The following is a 20,172-nucleotide window of genomic DNA, read 5'->3' on the forward strand; positions in this document are numbered from 1 at the left end:
TTTCATCTATTTCAATAAAATTCATTTCAATAAAATTTATTTGTTTCACTTTTATTTTTTGTTTATTTTTTATCATATTAATTTTGCATTTTCTTATTTTATTTATTGTGTTTTTATTTTCATAAGTAAATATCACTATTTAAATATTATTTTATTCTATTTATTTACTTCAGCCTCCCAATAGCATTATGAATATTCATTAATAGCATAATGAACCAATCACTGCCGGTCGAGCTTTTGTCATACAGGCTTGATATAGCAAGTACGTAAAATTTCCACTTGGTGAAATATATTCTTTTTTGGCGTTCCTATTATGCTCGGATTCGACTATTTGAGACAACAAAATGTCCTTATTTTAACAGTTTTATGTAAAATATACTCTATCCTCTGTTCATACGCAACATGAAAAAGGTTGCTTTGGTGAAAGTTATGAAATTGTTGGATTCAGCGACCATTATTTTTGAAAGATCGGAGAACATTCATCATTTTCTGGCGACAATTTTGCTTTCGTCTACGTAAATTGCTATGTGGTTCTTCGTCAATTTACTCACGAAACTTGGTGATTTCCGCAAATTCAGCCATAAAGTCATCATTATTGATTCTTAATCTGCTGTAAAATGTAGCATATTTGTGATTATTGATGCAAAAAGCTAAGAATAACGATAGCTTCGACATGGTTTCATCGCCTGGTTTCATCATAGCTCGATGGTTTCATGTTTACACTTTTCTTTGATGTAGCCGGCCCTATTAAATTGTAATTTGTTTTCAATAATATAATTGAAGATTTCTCCACTTATCTTTTCCTTAAGGGCTCTTTCTCCTTTTTTATTTGGTGAAAATTCAGTATTTTTCCCCCCGTTTTTCCCCCGATGCTTTGGCTCTCAGTCATAGATAGCGAGTTGCATTCGCGCTGCTGCCTTGGGGTTGGTATCTGGGTACCGGTAGGCCTATATGGAATGAAAATTTGCTAGGTTGTGATGTGCGATACTGCAGCGCTAGCAGCGATGACCGGCCCGCCGGACATGTCCCTGGCAGGTACTAGCATGATCCCGGTATGATTGCCGTGTGGCAGGTATGCATTTTATTATATTCCAGTGATCATCATCAAGATTTACAAGCAACTAATGACATAGCTAGATCTCCTTCCACCTCCCATTGTGAAATTGAAAATCTCAATGGTATCATTCGAACGTTATTTTCTTCCTAATCATCTTGGTAAACTATTTTCATGAGTTCAAAGTCCGAATGTAGAAAATCACGACCTTGACCCGCGAATGCATAGAAAATAACCATGGATTCAGGGTTGCCAAAACCCGCGATTTTGTAGCCTATTAGGCGACTTTTGAAGATTTTCCCATGACTTTTCCCTGCCCCCATATAAACCAATGGTAAAGAGAAAAATTGGGCGACATCTCGGTTATTTGACCCGCCATTCAAGCTGAAATTTGTTGGCAACCCTGGTTGTTTAACCAAAAATCATCACAGTGCTTTTGTACTGCACTTGCAAGCAAAATAGTCCCCAGAAAAGTCATTTGTTCAGATTTATTCGGGATTTATTCAAGATTCAGACATGTTCTTGACTATTTTTGACATTCCTTACCTATCTCTTTATTTAAATTATAAAGAAATAGTGAAGAAAAGTTAAGAAGTAGTCAAATAATTTCTGATCTGAACTAAATCTTAAGAAATGTACCTCCATTGGTTTCCGTCTGTATCACGCATCTTAAATTATACAGACCAGAATAATCTCTAGCACACACAGGAACCAAGATATAACTTCGATTATCGTGACTATTTCGGACTTTTTACCCCAAAATAATACTTTTATCGCCTGAATTTCAATAAAATCTGGAGTGCAATTGATTCAAAAATAACTTAGCCAAACTTTGAAACGAAACTTAAGTCTTCATATCAGTCATTAAATGATCCTTAGCATAAAAACCAACAGCGTATTGTGGCCTGAAAATGAATGCTAGTTAGTTGCATGATAAAGGCACTGATAGCTCCGCTCAGAGCCAAAAATGACTCAAAATGTTATTGATGAAATGGTTGCTATCATAAACATCAGTTTTGTCTTTTCAACGGGAAAAATCCGATGCAAAATAAAGTTTTTAGGGCCTAGCTATAATATGGGCATAATTTATGCATGTAGGCCTATAGTATTGAACAATGTACCCCATTTGACATGCACTTATAGATAAATAAATTGTCTTACTTTATTAATTTAATAACTTCTTTATTATAAATAAAATGACACATAACTATTTGATTCATAAAATTACATTCAACAAAATGATTGAAGAGAAAACACACAAGGCACTAGGCAGACTGTTATAGAATGGAGTATGTAAGATGCCATGTCCATAGCTTCGCAGGAGTTTCCGACTAGCAATCAACATGATCAGCACATTCAGAAAAACACAGTTTAAGAGTGAAGATTGTAGTGAGTAACCAGTCCTTTATAAATGTGCTGGCCACTATCTATTATAATATAGTAGGCTTAAACTATACATTGCGAATTAATTAAGTTATTTTAAAATAAAATGTACATGTAAGTTAACTCAAACCGGCAGTGTATATATCGAAAGCAGTGAAATCGGATATTCCTAAGCGAAGATATTGAGTTCGTAAGTTCTGGTATTACAAAATTGGAAATTGAGATATCGTGGGTAAAAAGCTGAAAAGACAAAAAACAACAACAACAACAAAACAAACAGACCAGAACAATTTGGAGTAATGAATTAAAAGAGTTGACATGAGATTAGGAATTAATGTTTTCTGCTGTTTCAGTGTGCATGTTCTCATCGTTGATGGTTTGGTGGACTGTCATGTAGATGTAAGCGTGATCCTAAAAATGCCTTTCACATTGACCAAAACTAATTACAAGACCTCTTTTACATTGAGGCTGGCTTTCCCTTTTAAAGGGAATTTTTATTTAAATGGGATCTTTTTGTGAGAGCCAAAAGAAATCAAATTTCTAGTTCTAAATGGCTATGTTATTTCAAAATAAGTACCGTAACAAAATCAGTGATAAATGAAAGTTGCTATTCAAATTAAAAAATAAGGGTCTTTGGGTGCCAGATGGAATAGTAAACTAAGGGGTCTTTGGGTGACAGAACTTGTGTTCAAAGAAAAATGTGGGGTTTTGGGGTCACAGTGACTGAACTGACACTGAAGTGTGACAAAATGGAGCCCTGACCAGTTGACCACAGAAAGACTAAAAAACATGCTATTTTTAATTTTACACAATCCAATTATTTACTAGGGATTTCACTGCTAGGATGCCTAAAGACAATTTTACAATAAATATCACCTTTCTGATAAACCTGAAATATGGAAAAAAAAACTCATTGCAAAAAATGTAATGCCATGACATGATCATTATGAACATTTCATGGTTTTCTTGTTTTTCCATCCATTTTGCATTTCACTAGTCACTATACCTAATAATGGGTGCTCTTCCAGTTGAAATCCATACACCCCCATGGAAGACATGATCTTAATTTCTCACACAGGGAATATGGATGTCAAATGGAGTTTACCTGAATGGGTGACTCCATCTGAAATCTACACCCCCATGGTCATGTCTTCCACAGGGGGCATATGGAATTCAACTAGAATAGCCGAATATCGAAACTAGTTCAGTTCAAATCGTGTCTTACACTCTCCATTCTCTTTATATAATGTGCAATGAAGCTCCCTTTGTAAATTTGGTTTAGTCTTTCCACGTTTACAAATATTGTACACTTTGTCACATACAGTTGAAAATCTATGTACTAATTACATGTTGTATTCATGTGTAAACATGAAATACATGTAGGCTGTGCAAAGTAAAATTTTAGTTCTCCTCCCATCGCGCCTCAATTTCCATGATTTTTAAATGGTTTTACATTTTGGAATGCTTTACAATTATTACGTATATTAGAGAACAAGGATTACTTTTTGTCTTTTTGTGGTATTCCAGGGGTCGGTTCTCAATTTCTGGGATTTTTAAATTATGGTTTTACATTTTCCATAACATAAGACTTTGGAATCCTATAAGAAAACTTTATAGATATTAAAATAAATTCAAAGTATAGACCTCTGGCAAGGCAACCGTTACTTAAAGTTTCACGGAATACCCTCACTTACGATCATTGGGTAAACCGATCATCAGACGGATAGTTTGTCATGATTTCAAATTTACAGAAATGTTTATACGAGTATATACATTCTGTGGTGTCAAAATCATGACGAACCAAGCCAACCAGAACAGTCCCTACTCCAAAAGTAGTCTAGAGTGCTCAACCACTAAAAATAGTGGGCGTATTATAACAAGTTTACTTTACAAGTGACTAACTTTGGAATTTAAAGTGCTCAAACCCATTACAGGTGAGCTATAGAAACAAATTCAAAGTATAGACCTCTGGCAAGGCAACCGTTACTTAAAGTTTCACGGAATACCCTCACTTACGATCATTGGGTAAACCGATCATCAGACGGATAGTTTGTCATGATTTCAAATTTACAGAAATGTTTATACGAGTATATACATTCTGTGGTGTCAAAATCATGACGAACCAAGCCAACCAGAACAGTCCCTACTCCAAAAGTAGTCGAGAGTGCTCAACCACTAAAAATAGTGGGGGAGTATTATAACAAGTTTACTTTACAAGTGACTAACTTTGGAATTTAAAGTGCTCAAACCCATTACAGGTGAGCTATAGAAACAAATTCAAAGTATAGACCTCTGGCAAGGCAACCGTTACTTAAAGTTTCACGGAATACCCTCACTTACGATCATTGGGTAAAACGATCATCAGACGGATAGTTTGTCATGATTTCAAATTTACAGAAATGTTTATACAAGTATATACATTCTGTGGTGTCAAAATCATGACGAACCAAGCCAACCAGAACAGTCCCTACTCCAAAACACGGGGGTGACACTAAATTCACGGTTATTCTATCAAGCACGCAAACCTATGACAAATCCCGCTGGTTTGCTTGGTAGAAAATGAGTCCAGTTATCGATCGGTTATGAATATATTATGTTCGACCCCTTGATCATGTTAATTACGGTTGACAAAAAAACCGCCATTCAGTTTTTGAACTTTGTCTGTTCAATGCGAGTACCAAGCTTGAAAGTGTGTCCTCTATGAGAGCTGAGACCACTGACCTCCCTGACCTCGTTTGTTTTTGTTTCCTCGTGTGCTGATAAATATCATTCAATCTATAGTTATCGGATTTATTACCGTTGTTTATTACCGCCCTAAGCAGTTTGTTTTTAAAAACAAGTAAATAATCATTACTCGCCATTCTATTTGATCTTGTGCATTTCCCAAATCACGTAATAAATTGAAACGCCCTCAACTGAGCTGAGGCCACTGATTATATAATCACCCCAGTGTTTTAATTTTGATTTATACACTACAGCGTGTGAGCGGTTAGTAATATTAATGAAGTGACACACTGATGCACGGCGTTTATAGCACTTGTATAGGCTACATTGCACTGATAATGTCACTTGCTGAATTACGTGTATAGGCCTACTACTAGAAGAATTTAGGTCTATCAAAAGAATGATTGAATGATTTTGGAGTTTATCAAGGGCTGCATGTAATAATTCTGAGCCGGGGAGGAGGAGAAGGGGATTTTTGCACACATTTATGGTAGGCCTACGCCTATTAAATAAAAGCGCTCGAAAAGGCCTAGGATAACAGTACGCGTCCGGAAACGCTTAAATATGCAAATTGTCTTTTGAACAAAACCAAATTCTTCGCCTGTTTAATAGGCCTATGGTCAATAATCGGTCAAGTTTGTTCAAAATAATATATTTCTTTACGGTAAGCCTATAGGAGGGCCTATCCACCAATCTCATGAATCTATTTAATTTAAGGTTTGCGGGATCCCAATAATTTGGATGTACAAGGAGGGATGGGGGTGTCACAATTTTATTTGCAGATAAGCGATTTTTGGCTCATTTTTGACACGCCGTTTGGAAATTTGCTCCCCCCTCTCAGCCTGCCAAAAATCGCTTGCACCCCCCTCTCGGTCCGCCAAAAATTCTAAGCGACCCCCCTTGCACATGCCAAATTTTTGGGATCCATTTGCAAACATTATACATGTATCATGCGGTATGGCTTGTTGTGTTATGAAGCAGCGAGCAGGAAACTTTGCATATTAAAGCGTTTCCGTACTGTTTTTCGAAGCCTTTTAGAGGCGTTTTATTTAAACGCACCCCAAGGATGTGTGCCAAAATCGCTTCCCCCCCTCTCGGGTGGCCAAAATTGCTTGCCCCCCCCCTTGTGGCTCGCCAAAAATTCTTGCCCCCCCCAATTTTACCCTATAATTATTGCACAGCCCTAATGATTTCAAAAGAGAAATAGGCCTACAACAAAAACATTAAGAGAAGGGAATTGAGTGGTTGATTGATTTACTGACCACATATTATTTCACACAATATTATTTTGTAAGATGGATGATCACTGAATCTGTCATTATGGTAAAATAGACAGTGGTGACGGACTGACGGTAGATTTCTTGGCATTGGTGGGTGAATTATTTTTTCTGAAATAAATGCTAGCAATAAATTGCCATTTTGAAGTTAAAGTGAGACAGGTGTCAAGAGAAATCAAAAAATCATCATTATATCAATGTGTTTTTCATTATTAGACACATTAACATAATGCACTTTTGATAATACATTAAACAAAATTTTAAAAGTTATGCATATCGGATAAAAGATTTAAAAACAACGCTTTTTTTTAAATTTTCAAAGCGTTTTTTACACATTTCATTTTTTTACCATATTTCGACCTGAGATAAAATGTAGCTCCAAAAGTATACCCACCATAATAGGCCTTAAACTTTGCATATATTGTCTTTAGACTATTTTCTACTGCATGCACCTACAATCAAATTGATCTATCTGGGACATTTATAAACTATTTGGTCAAATTTACAAAATTGAAATAATTTAAATAATATTGTTCATGATATAATTAATTGGGTTGTTTTGTCATCAGAATGAGATTAATTTTAAGTGAGCGAGTGATGAAGTGAGTATAAATGTTAGTGATTAAATAATAAATAAAATAATAAATAAATAAATAAATAAATAAATAAATAAATAAATAAATAAATAAATAAATAAATAAATAAATAAATAAATGAATAAATAATAAATAAATAATAAATTATAGTATAGACAAGTTATTGTAATATATTTTTTTCCAATAGAGGCGTAACATTCTGTTTCAAAATATTTATTTAAATTTATTTGATTATTTTCTAACTTAAATATTTTCTTTAGAGCAAAGACAAATATTTTCCCTTTTCTCTAGTAGAGCTTTCTCCAATTTGAGCCCTAAATAAAACTATGCTTCTTTTATTATTGATTTAATTTCACGATTTATTCCATTGAGCAATATCAAGGATTAAAATCACACGTCTCACATCAGGTAGTTACTTGGCTTAGCGGTCGTGACGCTGTGCCTTTCAACCGAGAGGTACCGAGATCGATTCCGCCTCTGCCTACTATTTTGTTCAAGACTGGAAAGAATGAAGCTTATTTGACTTTAGACCACTTAATTATTCATGACTTACCCTACGCGGTGGTGTAAAGTGCTACCGGTAAACATGAATATGAATTTATAACACAATGGCTAATTTAAATAAGAATGCGGCCTCATGCTTATTAGGGAGTGCCTCTTCCTATCAATTATTCCATGTCCAAAAGTAGTCGAGAGTGCTCAACCACTAAAAATAGTGGGGGCGTATTATAACAAGTTTACTTTACAAGTGACTAACTTTGGAATTTAAAGTGCTCAAACCCATTACAGGTGAGCTATAGAAACAAATTCAAAGTATAGACCTCTGGCAAGGCAACCGTTACTTAAAGTTTCACGGAATACCCTCACTTACGATCATTGGGTAAACCGATCATCAGACGGATAGTTTGTCATGATTTCAAATTTACAGAAATGTTTATACGAGTATATACATTCTGTGGTGTCAAAATCATGACGAACCAAGCCAACCAGAACAGTCCCTACTCCAAAAGTAGTCGAGAGTGCTCAACCACTAAAAATAGTGGGGGCGTATTATAACAAGTTTACTTTACAAGTGACTAACTTTGGAATTTAAAGTGCTCAAACCCATTACAGGTGAGCTATAGAAACAAATTCAAAGTATAGACCTCTGGCAAGGCAACCGTTACTTAAAGTTTCACGGAATACCCTCACTTTACGATCATTGGGTAAACCGATCATCAGGCGGATAGTTTGTCATGATTTCAAATTTACAGAAATGTTTAAACTTGTTATAATACCACTATTCTGTAGTGGTTGAAATCATACTTTTGAGTAGGGACTGTTCAACCAGAACAGTCCCTACTCCACAGAATGTAGTAGTCGAGAGTGCTCAACCACTAAAAAATAGTGACAAACGTATTATAACAAGTTTACTGAGTGACTAACTTTGGAATTTACCCAATGATCGTAAGTGAGGGTATTCCGTGAAACTTTAAGTAACGGTTGCCTTGCCAGAGGTCTATACTTTGAATTTGTTTCTATAGCTCACCTGTAATGGGTTTGAGCACTTTAAATTCCAAAGTTAGTCACTTGTAAAGTAAACTTGTTATAGATATTAAAATATGTCTATTAGAGAACAAGGATCACTTTCTGTCTTTTTGTGGTATTCTAGGGGCCGCTTTCTCAAAGCATGGCTAGTGGTCCTGAAGGCTTCCTAAGCCATTAGTCCTATATTCCAATGCTTACAATTTAACATCATACATCACCTAGCGGGATCCACATTGACAGGGCTAGCCTACTGGCTTAGGAACCCTGACCAGTGACCACTACTAGCCAAGATTCGAGAATCAGACCTAGGGGACTTAAATCGCTCAAAGTTTCATATTTCGAAGGGTTTACATTGTACACAGAGAGCCACAAAATGTTTGTGAGTGGTACTTGGCTAATTAGGAAGTGCTGATTCAGAATCTTTGATACATACCGCATGATAACAGGTACTTTCAAAAAAAGTAGTGCAAGTCCTCAAATTAACATGAATCCTGTTTATGAGTGGAATTATTTGACCAACTTTGATTTTTGACCCATGTGTTACCATTTCATGTCAAATTTGAGGACTTTTGGCCAGTAATGGCCACTTTTATGAAAGAATCAGTGCACCAAATTGACCATGAACACATTTCAAACCTTTTGTGACACTAACTAGACATCAATGTTTTTTAGCCTTTTTAGCAGGCTAGCACCCTACATACAATACAAAATTTCTATTTGTGGAACACCTTGAAAACCTTTTAGTAAAACTATGCAGGTATCTGCATTGACATTGATGTAACATTTTGTATGTCAAACTTATAGTGTTATTTAATTTTCAATGTCAATTTTACTTTATGAACATGCCAAGCTATTTTAAAGGTGGTATTAGAGGCATTATGGAAGTGCTCTAAGCATGTTTTAAACAGATTATTTGAGTAGAGCAAAGCACACTTATCAACATGCAGGCCTTTTGTTTGACATATGGTTAAAGAAAATAAATAGATGTAGGATTATGGAAACCGTATATCCGATTTGCTCCAAACAAAAGGCATATTGATCAGTGTACATGTACCTTACTCAATTAATCTGTAACATACTCAAAGCATTTCCTAATTTCTAGAAAATGCCTACAATACCACTCTTACATTGGGCTAATTCCAGTTGAAATCCAACCCCAGTGGAAGATTTTGGAAATATCTTCCATAGGGTGAGAATGTTTTTCAAATGTTATAACTTATAGGTAATTATTTTGAAACCCATACTCCCCCTGTATAATGGCTTTACCTATATCTTCCACAACTGGAGTGAGTATTTCAAATGAAAGTTACCGTACCCAATTGTCTATTCTATTCAAAATCCACACTCCCTCTGTGGGAGACTTTTTGAAGAAAAAACTTTGCCCACTGATCACCTAACTAATGAGTAAAAAAAAATCCCCCACCAACTCTGTATAAAGTAATACATTAAAACTGGGAAAAATGCCACCTTCGGCAGGGGGGAAAATTTGCCGCCTTCGTGGGCAAAAAAATCCTCCTGACCCAAACTCCCATGCCCCCAGAATCAAATGGTCGGTTCTAAGTTCTAACTTAAGGATTATAATTGGATCATGTTTCATCAGGAAAAACAAGATAATATTTTTTGATAAAAAAAAACCAAAAATAATGAGTGTTGTATTTTTCTGGAATCAGGAGTACAGACAGGAAGATTATTACCGTACCCTGGAGCACGTAAGGTCAACTGCGGTCCTCACATTTGAACAGGATGAAAATTATTACAAACCTAAGGAAGGTATTTCCAAAATCTTCCACAGGGGTAGTGTGGATTTCAACTGGAATGGCCCATTTGCCCACAAGTGCAATGCATACACACACCATTTGCACTCTGCAGAGCACATAGAATTTAGTCTAAGCCCCCCCTTCAATTTGCAAAACTATACAAAAAGTCCCTAAATATCACAATTTGCGATCGTAGCTCGCCAAAAAATCAGGTCTGTGGTCCAAATTTGGGGAAGAAAGTCCACTTTTCTCAAAATCACACCCCCACTTGAAAAAAAAATCCACTTTTTCAAAATCAGCACCACCCCGAAAAAAAAAAAAAACTGCATACGGGCCTGCCTAAACCTAATAATGTACCTACAAAACATTAATTTCACTGATGGCTGACCGTGACCATAAACTCTTTCAGCAGATAACTGACTATACATGGAAATGAGAGCATAGAACCCAATGTCAATACCATCATGTAAACAGTTGCTGAACACTAGAGGTTTTCAATGCTACTGTTGACACTCCAAGTCGGCATGGATGGCGAGTGCTCGGAGTGCATGCCCGGACTACCAATTCACCTAGTTTCAACATTTCTCAATACAGTTACCGGTAAATGGGCTATTCCATTTAAAATCCACACTACCCCTGTGGAAGATTTTGGAAATATCTTCCAAAGGGGGAGTATGTTTTTTTCAAATGTAACTGGTCAGGGTTTATCATTTTGAAACCCTGCTCCCTCTGTATTATGGCTTTACTTATATCTTCCACAACTGGAGTGAGTATTTCAAATTAAGTTACCCAACTGTTTATTCTATTCGAAACTCATACTCCCTCTGTGGAAGACTTTGGCTAAATTTTCCACAGGGGGAGTGTGGACTTTAAATGGAATAGCCCAATAGATTTCATTCCTATTAATCCTGTATGATTTATTTAAAATTTCTCATTATTTACATAAGACACTCTAAATGGGTTTACGGTAATAGTACATGTACAGTGTACTAACCCTGGTACTAACCATTTGCAGAGTAGCTCTCAAAATTACCAGTATACAGTCCAACCTCTCTTATCCGGCCATGATGGGACCAAGCACTGTCCGCTCCGGATAAGTGAAAGATCCGGATAAGTGAATTACATGTAATTCTGCATTGACTGGCCCAAGTACTGAAATCGTGACAACAAATATTGTTTTTTAACATGGGGTAATAACACTAAAAGAAAGATGGCTTTAGAGCACTTTCTGCAACACATGTCATTCTAAGCATTCAGAGCATGGAATTAAGGTGTTAAATCATCAAAAACATGTTTTCCTGTGAAGATTTCACAGCCGGATAACAGAGAGATCCATTGTTGGACTGTATATCATTCATTATAGTTAAAAATGATGGGTGGACAGGTGGCTAGCTAACACCCTGAACTGCACAGAGCTAAAAAGTAGACCTTTTGTGAATTTTTCCTTTAAAAAAGGACTGATATTCAACATTTTTACAGAAAAAAGTGTACACTTGTTTCAGATTAGCATTTTTTAGGGTGCTGTCAATCTTCATCATATATGTTCTATTTTAATATTTGAAATATCAAATTATCAATCTGCTTTATTTTTGCATTTTTTTAAAGGTTCTATTCACCCAGGGGATTTCAAATCAAAATCACAATGATTAAATTTCAAGAAAACCTGCCAAACAGAACTTGGCTGAGCTCTGCAGGCTGTCCATCAATATAATGGATAGAGCAGATCAGTGAGAATGCTTCACAACCCCACCCCGCTCCAACATAACCTAACAACAACACATCAAGTCACAGACCCTGGATACTTTATGAATCTTGAGGCCTGTAATATTCCCTAATTTGACCAAAAGTTATTAGCTCTAGGTCATTGCAAAATTGACATTTGACAGGCATGGAAGGGGGAAAGTTATTATCCCCCCCCTCCCCCGCTCAAAATACAACAAAATCTATGAAAAATTGTGGTACATACATGTTTTCGGTCAGTTGCATTTTATACCAAAATTCAGCCAATTGTGGATCAAATTTTCACATGAATTTTAAACAATATTTTGCATTAAATTTGATTTTTTTTTTATTGCATAATTTCATAATTTTTTTATGGATTTTTTTAATCTGCAACCCTGATACAAGTAGAAGCTACTGATGATCATCATGACCTTGTTTCTTTCCTGTGTCTAATATCTGCTCTTTGCATTATTCAGGATATGCCACTCGTCACTTCTCATTCATCTCAATACAGATCATTTCCAGATCATTTCTTAAAATATCTCCAAACAAGAACAGTTACTTGGTGATTCAGTCATGTTATGGAAGGAAGCCAACTGGGTGTCTATGGCTAATGTGACAAAATGGGATGTTGACAGTTCACTATGGACCACAATGGCCTCATCCCAATGGCATAGTTCAATAACCTCAATTAAACAATCAGTGTAAAATTTGACTTCAAGTTGCAGAGTATGAGTTTTTGTACCCAAATTTTCAAAGGTCATTCAATGAATGAGTATAATGTATTGGGGATAAAGAACTTTGCCCTGACAGATGAGCATGTTGTGGAGCTTAGTTATTTAAGGGATACAGCCATTTTACCATCAAAACAGATTCGGGGTTCAGTTGCTTCAAAAATGAAGTACTTGAGTCAAACTCTGTAGGTCACATCTTTTTTCTTTACTCTTTCTCTGCATTTTATCATACTTTCTGATGTTTATCGTATTTTCAGGGAAGTAAAACAAAAAAGTCAGGCAGGCGGTGGATGCAAAACAAACAATTAAAGCCACATTGTAACATTTCCATAAAAAATAGATAAAGTATTTATTTTCCATAAAATGTTAGCTTTTACTGTCAGATATGTCCACTTTTAATTTTGAACTGAACAACTGAGATAAAGCAAAGAAACTTGGAATTTACTACCAGCACCGATGTCGTCAATGCGTGTCACCTCATCGATCGTGCAGCGGCACTATTCTTTGATGTGTGGCGAGTGTCCAGCATACCATGTACATACATACTGTGTATGATGAACATCGAGAATGTGTTCAAAAACTATTTCCATCGTAATAATTAAACGACGGTTCCTGCATTTTATTCAAAATCTCAGATTTTGACTAAACTACAGCACAGGGGAGTCTTGATTTTTGCTGGGTATGTTTTAAAAAATATTGAGGACGTCCAAAATACCCTGGGTGGGCGCTTATTGGGACATGGGCGCTTATTGGAACGAATACGGTACTATTTATGCTGCATTTGTGTTGACTCACCAAACTCTACTACGGACTCCCTATCTACTTCTTATTTTCTGCAAGTTCAATGGTGTTTTGTTCGAGCACTACCCCAAGTGTCTGGCACTCTTGCCAAGCAAATAAATGAGTCCATGCAGTCCATGAGTTCAGAGTACCATTTTAGTACAGTAAGTCTCCTATCCTACTATCATACCAACATTATTGTGCTTGAAATGCGTACCGGTACTGTAAGTAGTATTGAGTAACGGGACTGAGGAGGCCTAAAAAAAATTGATTGTCGTAACATAAAAAAAATTAGGGTAGGTAGGTCGGGATTTTTTATCAACTTTTTTTAAGCTGTAAATTTTGTTTGATAAAGGCTTGGAACTTTTTTCTTCTTCTTTTTTTAAATTAAATTTTTTTTGGAAAAAAAAAAGGGAAAAAAAAAGTCAGGGTCAATCCTATTTTTAGAGTAGGTCGGGTTACGCCAATCAGAAAAAAAAATTAGGCCTGATCCAGTGCAGCCATTTTATAATATAGGCCTATACCGGGAATTTTCTGATTAGTGGGTGAAAAATTTGTTAAATAAAGTGTACTGTGTTAGAAACTGCCCACATTATTGCCATTAGCTAGGCCACACAAAAAAACTGTTTGATTGGCGTAACCCGACCGACCCTAAGTAGGCCCGACCTATAGAGTTGTGTTTTTTTGTCAAAAAAAAAAAAAATTAATTAAAAGGGCATTTCGTGATCCACAGCCTCATCCCCCCACTTTTCTCAAAAAAAGTTGAGATTTTTATATCACTGGAAACCTCTGGCTACATGTTTATACAAAATATTTCTTGCAGATTAATTCGTTTAGCAAAGATATCGTGAAATTTGAATTTCGTTCTGGTGCACCAGAACGAAATTACAACGCATTGTCTATGGAGCAGTGTAATACACATAATCATGCATAACTCATGAACGCATAAAATCGGAAACAACTGAAATTTTGGGAATAGGTTTTGTGTGTGGATATCTAATGAAAAATGACATAAATCGAGGATGCGAGGATCACGAAATACTCCTTTAAATTTAATTAATTAAAAAAATTTTTTAAAGGAACATGGCCAAACAAAAGAGATCAAGCAGCAGTTAGCACCTAATGTCAGCTTGAAAATGACAAAGCAAGACACTTTGCCCATATCAGGGTCAGAACTTTGTCTGAGTGCAAGAATCAATCTTGATTCTTGCAGAATCCTTTGATTCTTGCACATCTGTGTAAACTACAAAAGTTTGCGAGAATCAACTTTGATTCACACAAATCTGTTCACAAGAATCTGTGTCAGAATCGATTCTCGGATTCTCATTGAAATTCTGGCCCTGCATGGGATATGGCCAGGGTTCGAATTTGTTTAAAAATTTTGTGTTGCAGTTTTTGGCTAATTCATCATAATCAGGATACTTCCATATGGTCATTTTCACGGTAAAGGGTGTAACTTTTGATTTTTAGGGTCAAAATTTCAAACCACTTAAATATGTTTCTGTTTACTGAAATCATGCATAGAAGCAACTTAATTTCAAGTAAAATAATGTTTCAAGGCTTAAACCTTTTGATTTCTAATAAAAAATTTGACATTTGCATAACATTTTGGTTAAAATCTAAGAAAAAATGTATTTTACATAACCTCAGAAAATTTTGACATGAAAGCTGGAATACATGTGAAATTCCATTCCAAAGTAAGTCAACAGATATAAGTTAAATTTTATACCATGTTTTGCTATGTTTGTAATTGCAGTTTTGAAAATTTTTAACATCAAGTGTCATTTACAATGGAAATTTCCAAACCTTAAACATATTTTTTAAGTTTTAATTGGGTTCCTAAAATAATTTGAATGTCTAACTTCATGTACAAATACTACTTGATGAAAGGAACCTCCCAGCCAAGTTTCACAGAAATTGGAGTTATTTTTAGAATTGGCAATTCAAGCGATTTGTGTTTGGAGGCTTCAGTTAACAACACAGGTGATCATAAAAGTAAAATATTTAGCTAACTACTACAAGTTGACATAAAAAAATAGGTAAAAAATATCACAATTACCAATTTTCATGCTTTGCTTCTAAGTATTGAATTTCAGTTGTGACAAAATTAAATTATCACAGCAAGTCATTTTTTTTTTGTTTGGAGGCTTCATGTTAACAATTGTTAAACATTGCAGAAGTAGTTTTTTGAAAACAACAGTGTTGGGATCATCTAAGCTGTTATTTTCTTGTGTGTATTGAATCAATGATTCTATGCGGCAGATATTGTAGATTTATCACACATTAATTTTTTCACCCATTTGTTAAGTATGGTGTTTTTTGCATGTGAAGCCTCCGAAACAGGCTTTTTAAGGTATCAGTATATTTTTCAAACATTAACCATAATGTCAATTTTTTTTTTAATTTATGACATTCTGCACATATCAAGTAATAATTACAATGCAGATATCAGTATGAAACACACCAATTTAGATATGCATAGATGATAATTAAGTTTACTGTTGTTTGGAGGCTTCATTTGTTTCGGAGGCTTCAATTGTTAACGGAAAGTTTGTATTGGGTCCCATTTTCAAAGCGGTGATATATATCTCCACGATTTAAAAACATGTGACTTGAGGATCTAGTTTGCTACATTTTAATAAATAGATTGGATGAGCTCTTTTATTTATATTTGCACAAGCTTGCTGAACAGTTTGTTTGGAGGCTTCAAAAAGTTAACGGAAAAACCGCTATTTGAAGTCAAGATTTTATAAAAATTTTAAAAGCTTGCAAATCGGCTAATTTTTGTTACCCATTTCAAGTTAAGATAACAACTGTTATGAATCAAGAAGAAGTGAAGAAATAACCAAGAATTATGAACCAAAGCTACACCCACAAAGTTTGTTAACAATTGTTAACGGAAAATGAAACCTCGAAGCGATAAATATCGAAGTCCGGTTCTCAAAAATACAGGGCCGTTCACAATTAAATCTAATGTGGCAGTGTTTACTGAACATATGACTGTACTTTCAGGATAAGAAAAATTATCCATGAACTAACTGAAGAAAACACAGGGTTTTACAAAATGTTACTGTTTTTTATAGTTTTTCAAAATGGCAATATTAAGTACATTTAAGCCTGCTAAAACTGAACGCAGTAACTCCTAAAGCTGATTATGCTACCCAAGGTAGCTGCTAACTAGATGACTTATGTGGCCAAAAATTATGGAATTCTGTGGCTTTATTAGAACACTACGGATTAAAATGTTAAAAATCCAAAGTTACACCCTTTACCGTGAAAATGACCATATACTAAAGGACTATAAAAAGTGCTTTACAAATGCAAAATTGGATAGCAGTTACTTCAAAACTGGATATGGCATCAAATGAGGGGGGGGGGGGTTCTGTAATAAAAATGCAAAATTCTGACACTAAATTATGCCCTGATGATCGGCTGTACTTACTGTAGACTTACTTCTGAACTACCATTGCTTTACAAGGTGTCATGCATTATTAATGGAAATGAAGTGAAATTATTTGTAATAGATTTTGATAGCAGCAGACTCTAGCCTCAAATATGAAGCTATCGGTGAGTAAATTTGAAGCTAGACTTCTTGAACAAACTCTGAGTTGACTCAATAGTCAACATGGTCAATGGATACGGATTGACTGGTATTTTATTTACAATGCACAGTGTACATCATCATCATGCGACCATGCATGGTCAGTCAATGGGTACACCCATCGAATGTGTGTCATCGGCCCGGTCATCAGCCCTCAGACACACACACACACAGGCATAGAGTTCTGCAGCAGCATGTTTTGTTGACATTTTTTAATGTTTACATCCATTATGACAGTTCTAATACCATCAAATGACAACTCAACAAAGAATATCAGTTGGCAATTGTAATGTTATGCAATCAAGTTTACAACACTATCTGTCTTACAATGAGCAGAAAGTCACCGAGTCACACCATTCAAGTACCAATATTGATTACCTCAAGTGGCCTACTGCAGTAACCAGATATATGAACACTGTGTGATTTCTAAAAAAAAAAAAAAAAAAAACCTTGTTTTCCTTGATTTTGGTATGAAATTGAGCAAATAAATTTCAATGTCATGACTGTCAATTTGGAGTTATTAAGGGCAACTAAAACTGATTTGAGGTAAGTTTTATCTGTTTGGAATCTGTATTGACTATTCTGAGGGAATTACTGCAATGTAAACAAACTAACTCGTAAAAACCTATCCCACAATCAGGCTTCCCGTTAGTGTGCGTCATTGCGTCCAGACGTGTATTTTACAAATTTGGACGCAAATTCACATGGCTAATCAAGTATTTTGCGTCCATGTGGACGCAGACAAAACTTCGAAATTTAATCATTAATTGATGATAAAAATAAGACATTTTTATTCTTTTATATTTTTAAGATAATAAAAGCCCCAAAATTTTGACCCACCTGCTTAGAATTGTAGTAAATTCTGCAATATTTGTAAATGCAACGTCAGGAAATCGTGCACTTTTTGCAAGCTTTCCGTACGATCGTTGTTTGATGGGAAAGTCCCCATTGATGCTTTGTTTACAAAGCTTGCTGGAGTGATGACATGCGGCTACCGTGCAGTTGCTGTTTATTTAATTATTTATCACAAGCTGGCAATATTCAGTTTTTAATGTTTTAAGTTTATTTTCTCATAAATAATCTATGTTTCCTTTATTAGTATTATTGTTACGATGAATAAAAGCAAAATCCAAATGATAATCTTTTTTTGTATTATTTGTGGTAGCGCGTGTTTTAGCTTTTATGTCATCAACAACACGTTTTAAAATTAAAGAAACCCGGAAGTAAAAGTACGAAAATTTGCGAATGTTTTTGCAGCTGTTTCTGACCACGTTTCCGACCAAAACTGATACAGAAATGAGAAAAATTATCATAGCGACTGGAGATGGAATATCATGGCGAAAATGCACTTTTATTTTATTTTAACAATCAACATTTGATGAAGTGTAGACCCGGGGTACGGGTACGTGTGTTAGCAACAAGGGGCTGCCGTTCTGATCATGAAATTCCACGGCGTTTCCCAGTATGATTGATCGTGAATTTCAGATGGACGCACAAAAATCTGTCTGGACGCAAGTTTTTTCAACCTTGTCAGCAAACTTGCGTCACACATGACGCACATTTTTAAATCCTTAACGGGAACCCTGCCCACAATAAACTAACTTATGGTCCATATGAACATGGTGCACTGGTTTTCAGTAGGCCTACCCTGTTTTCCATGGGTGACTGTAGAAACCCATGGATTTGATCCATGTAGTCAATGGGTCACATGCAGTGTTTACTCAGAGGCCGTATGTCTCAATTTTGGCCCAGTGAAAATTATTTTTGTCTCACAAAAATTTGTAATGCTGTATTACAATTAGTGAATTTAGGGAATTACTGCGCCAAAATTGGGCCAATTTGGGAAGAAAATGTGTCATTTGGCGCACCCAATTTCCAGAGAGAGTAAACACTGGTCACATGTGTCATCCTGTAAAAATGTAAACAATGAATTCACACCTGTCTGTCCTGTGTGTGACTTTATTTAATTAATTGAATCCTGAATTCCTATACAATTTCCTTCCGAAGCTTCCCTGATTCCGATGTCCACTATTACAAGCCGTATAAAACGTGTGTAAAGCGAGCTGGTTTATTATTAAATGGCACTACCGTCCATTCTTCCCAGCCATGTGTACTGCAGTCACTCGTGATGGCATGGCATGGGCAGTGCACTTGCATAGTCGGGTCTCAAATGTAAACACACGGCAGCCCTGCTGCTGCAGTGTCAAATTTTGATTTCCTACCATTTTAATAACTCACATTTATGCAATTTATCAATCACACTGAACAATATCAGTATCAAGCAACTGTCATGTACATCTCTTATAACACCAAAAAACGCACACTGAAAGGAAAATCTGGAAGAAAAACTTACCTGTACACTTCTGTGTGTTTGTGATCCAGCCAGCTCGGCAGAACAAAATTTATGAATTAATCATTTAAATGAACTTTGACCTGCCGGTTCAGTGACAAAGGTTACGAAGCCCCGCCTTTCAAAAGTGATTGGTCAAATGTTTTATGCTAATTTCGTATTGAGCATGAATGGATTGCAATAAAATGACAATTTTCCTCAAAACGATTGGAGTTTTGTCTTTGATCACAGTCAAAATCAAGAGTTTGATTGATTTTCCGTGCTTTTGATTGTTTACAAAGTCTAATTTTAGGTTAATTTTGTTAAAAAAACTTTGCTAAAATCTCGGTCTAATTTGCATGCGTAATTGATTGGCAAGATCCACAATTCATTGCGGCAAAATATTTTTCGGAAGCTAAATTTCAAGATGGCGCCCGTAGCACAGGTAAACGTATCGTAAAACTGCAAAATTTAGTGTGTAATGTTGTCTTTAAAATGTTTTTATGTTGTTTCCTTTGGTTGTGCATTGATCCGGTAATACCTTGAATTAAAGTGGCAACGAATCGTTGATGTATTTTCTTCGTAGAGCCTAAATACAAATGGTGAGTGGTAACTAAGTGTGAAGCGTTGTTGGCAACATACACAGTCTCACACATTGCATGCAGGGGTGAGCATGGGGTGAATTCGT

The 20,172-nt window shown here is 35.6% G+C and overlaps 1 protein-coding gene across 1 annotated transcript in view; it reads left to right on the plus strand.

Moving 5' to 3' along the window:
- Positions 1-19,864: 19,864 nt before the first annotated feature.
- The window catches only part of LOC140139968 (intraflagellar transport protein 52 homolog), a 36,184-nt gene continuing 35,876 nt past the window's right edge, over positions 19,865-20,172 (plus strand). The window contains 1 exon segment of the mRNA XM_072161775.1: positions 19,865-19,929. Within this exon segment, the coding sequence (XP_072017876.1) occupies positions 19,912-19,929 (18 nt within the window). The 5' untranslated portion in view covers positions 19,865-19,911.

Source organism: Amphiura filiformis, chromosome 18 (assembly GCF_039555335.1).
Source record: "Amphiura filiformis chromosome 18, Afil_fr2py, whole genome shotgun sequence".
In the NCBI taxonomy this organism is placed as follows: Eukaryota; Metazoa; Echinodermata; class Ophiuroidea; order Amphilepidida; family Amphiuridae; genus Amphiura; species Amphiura filiformis.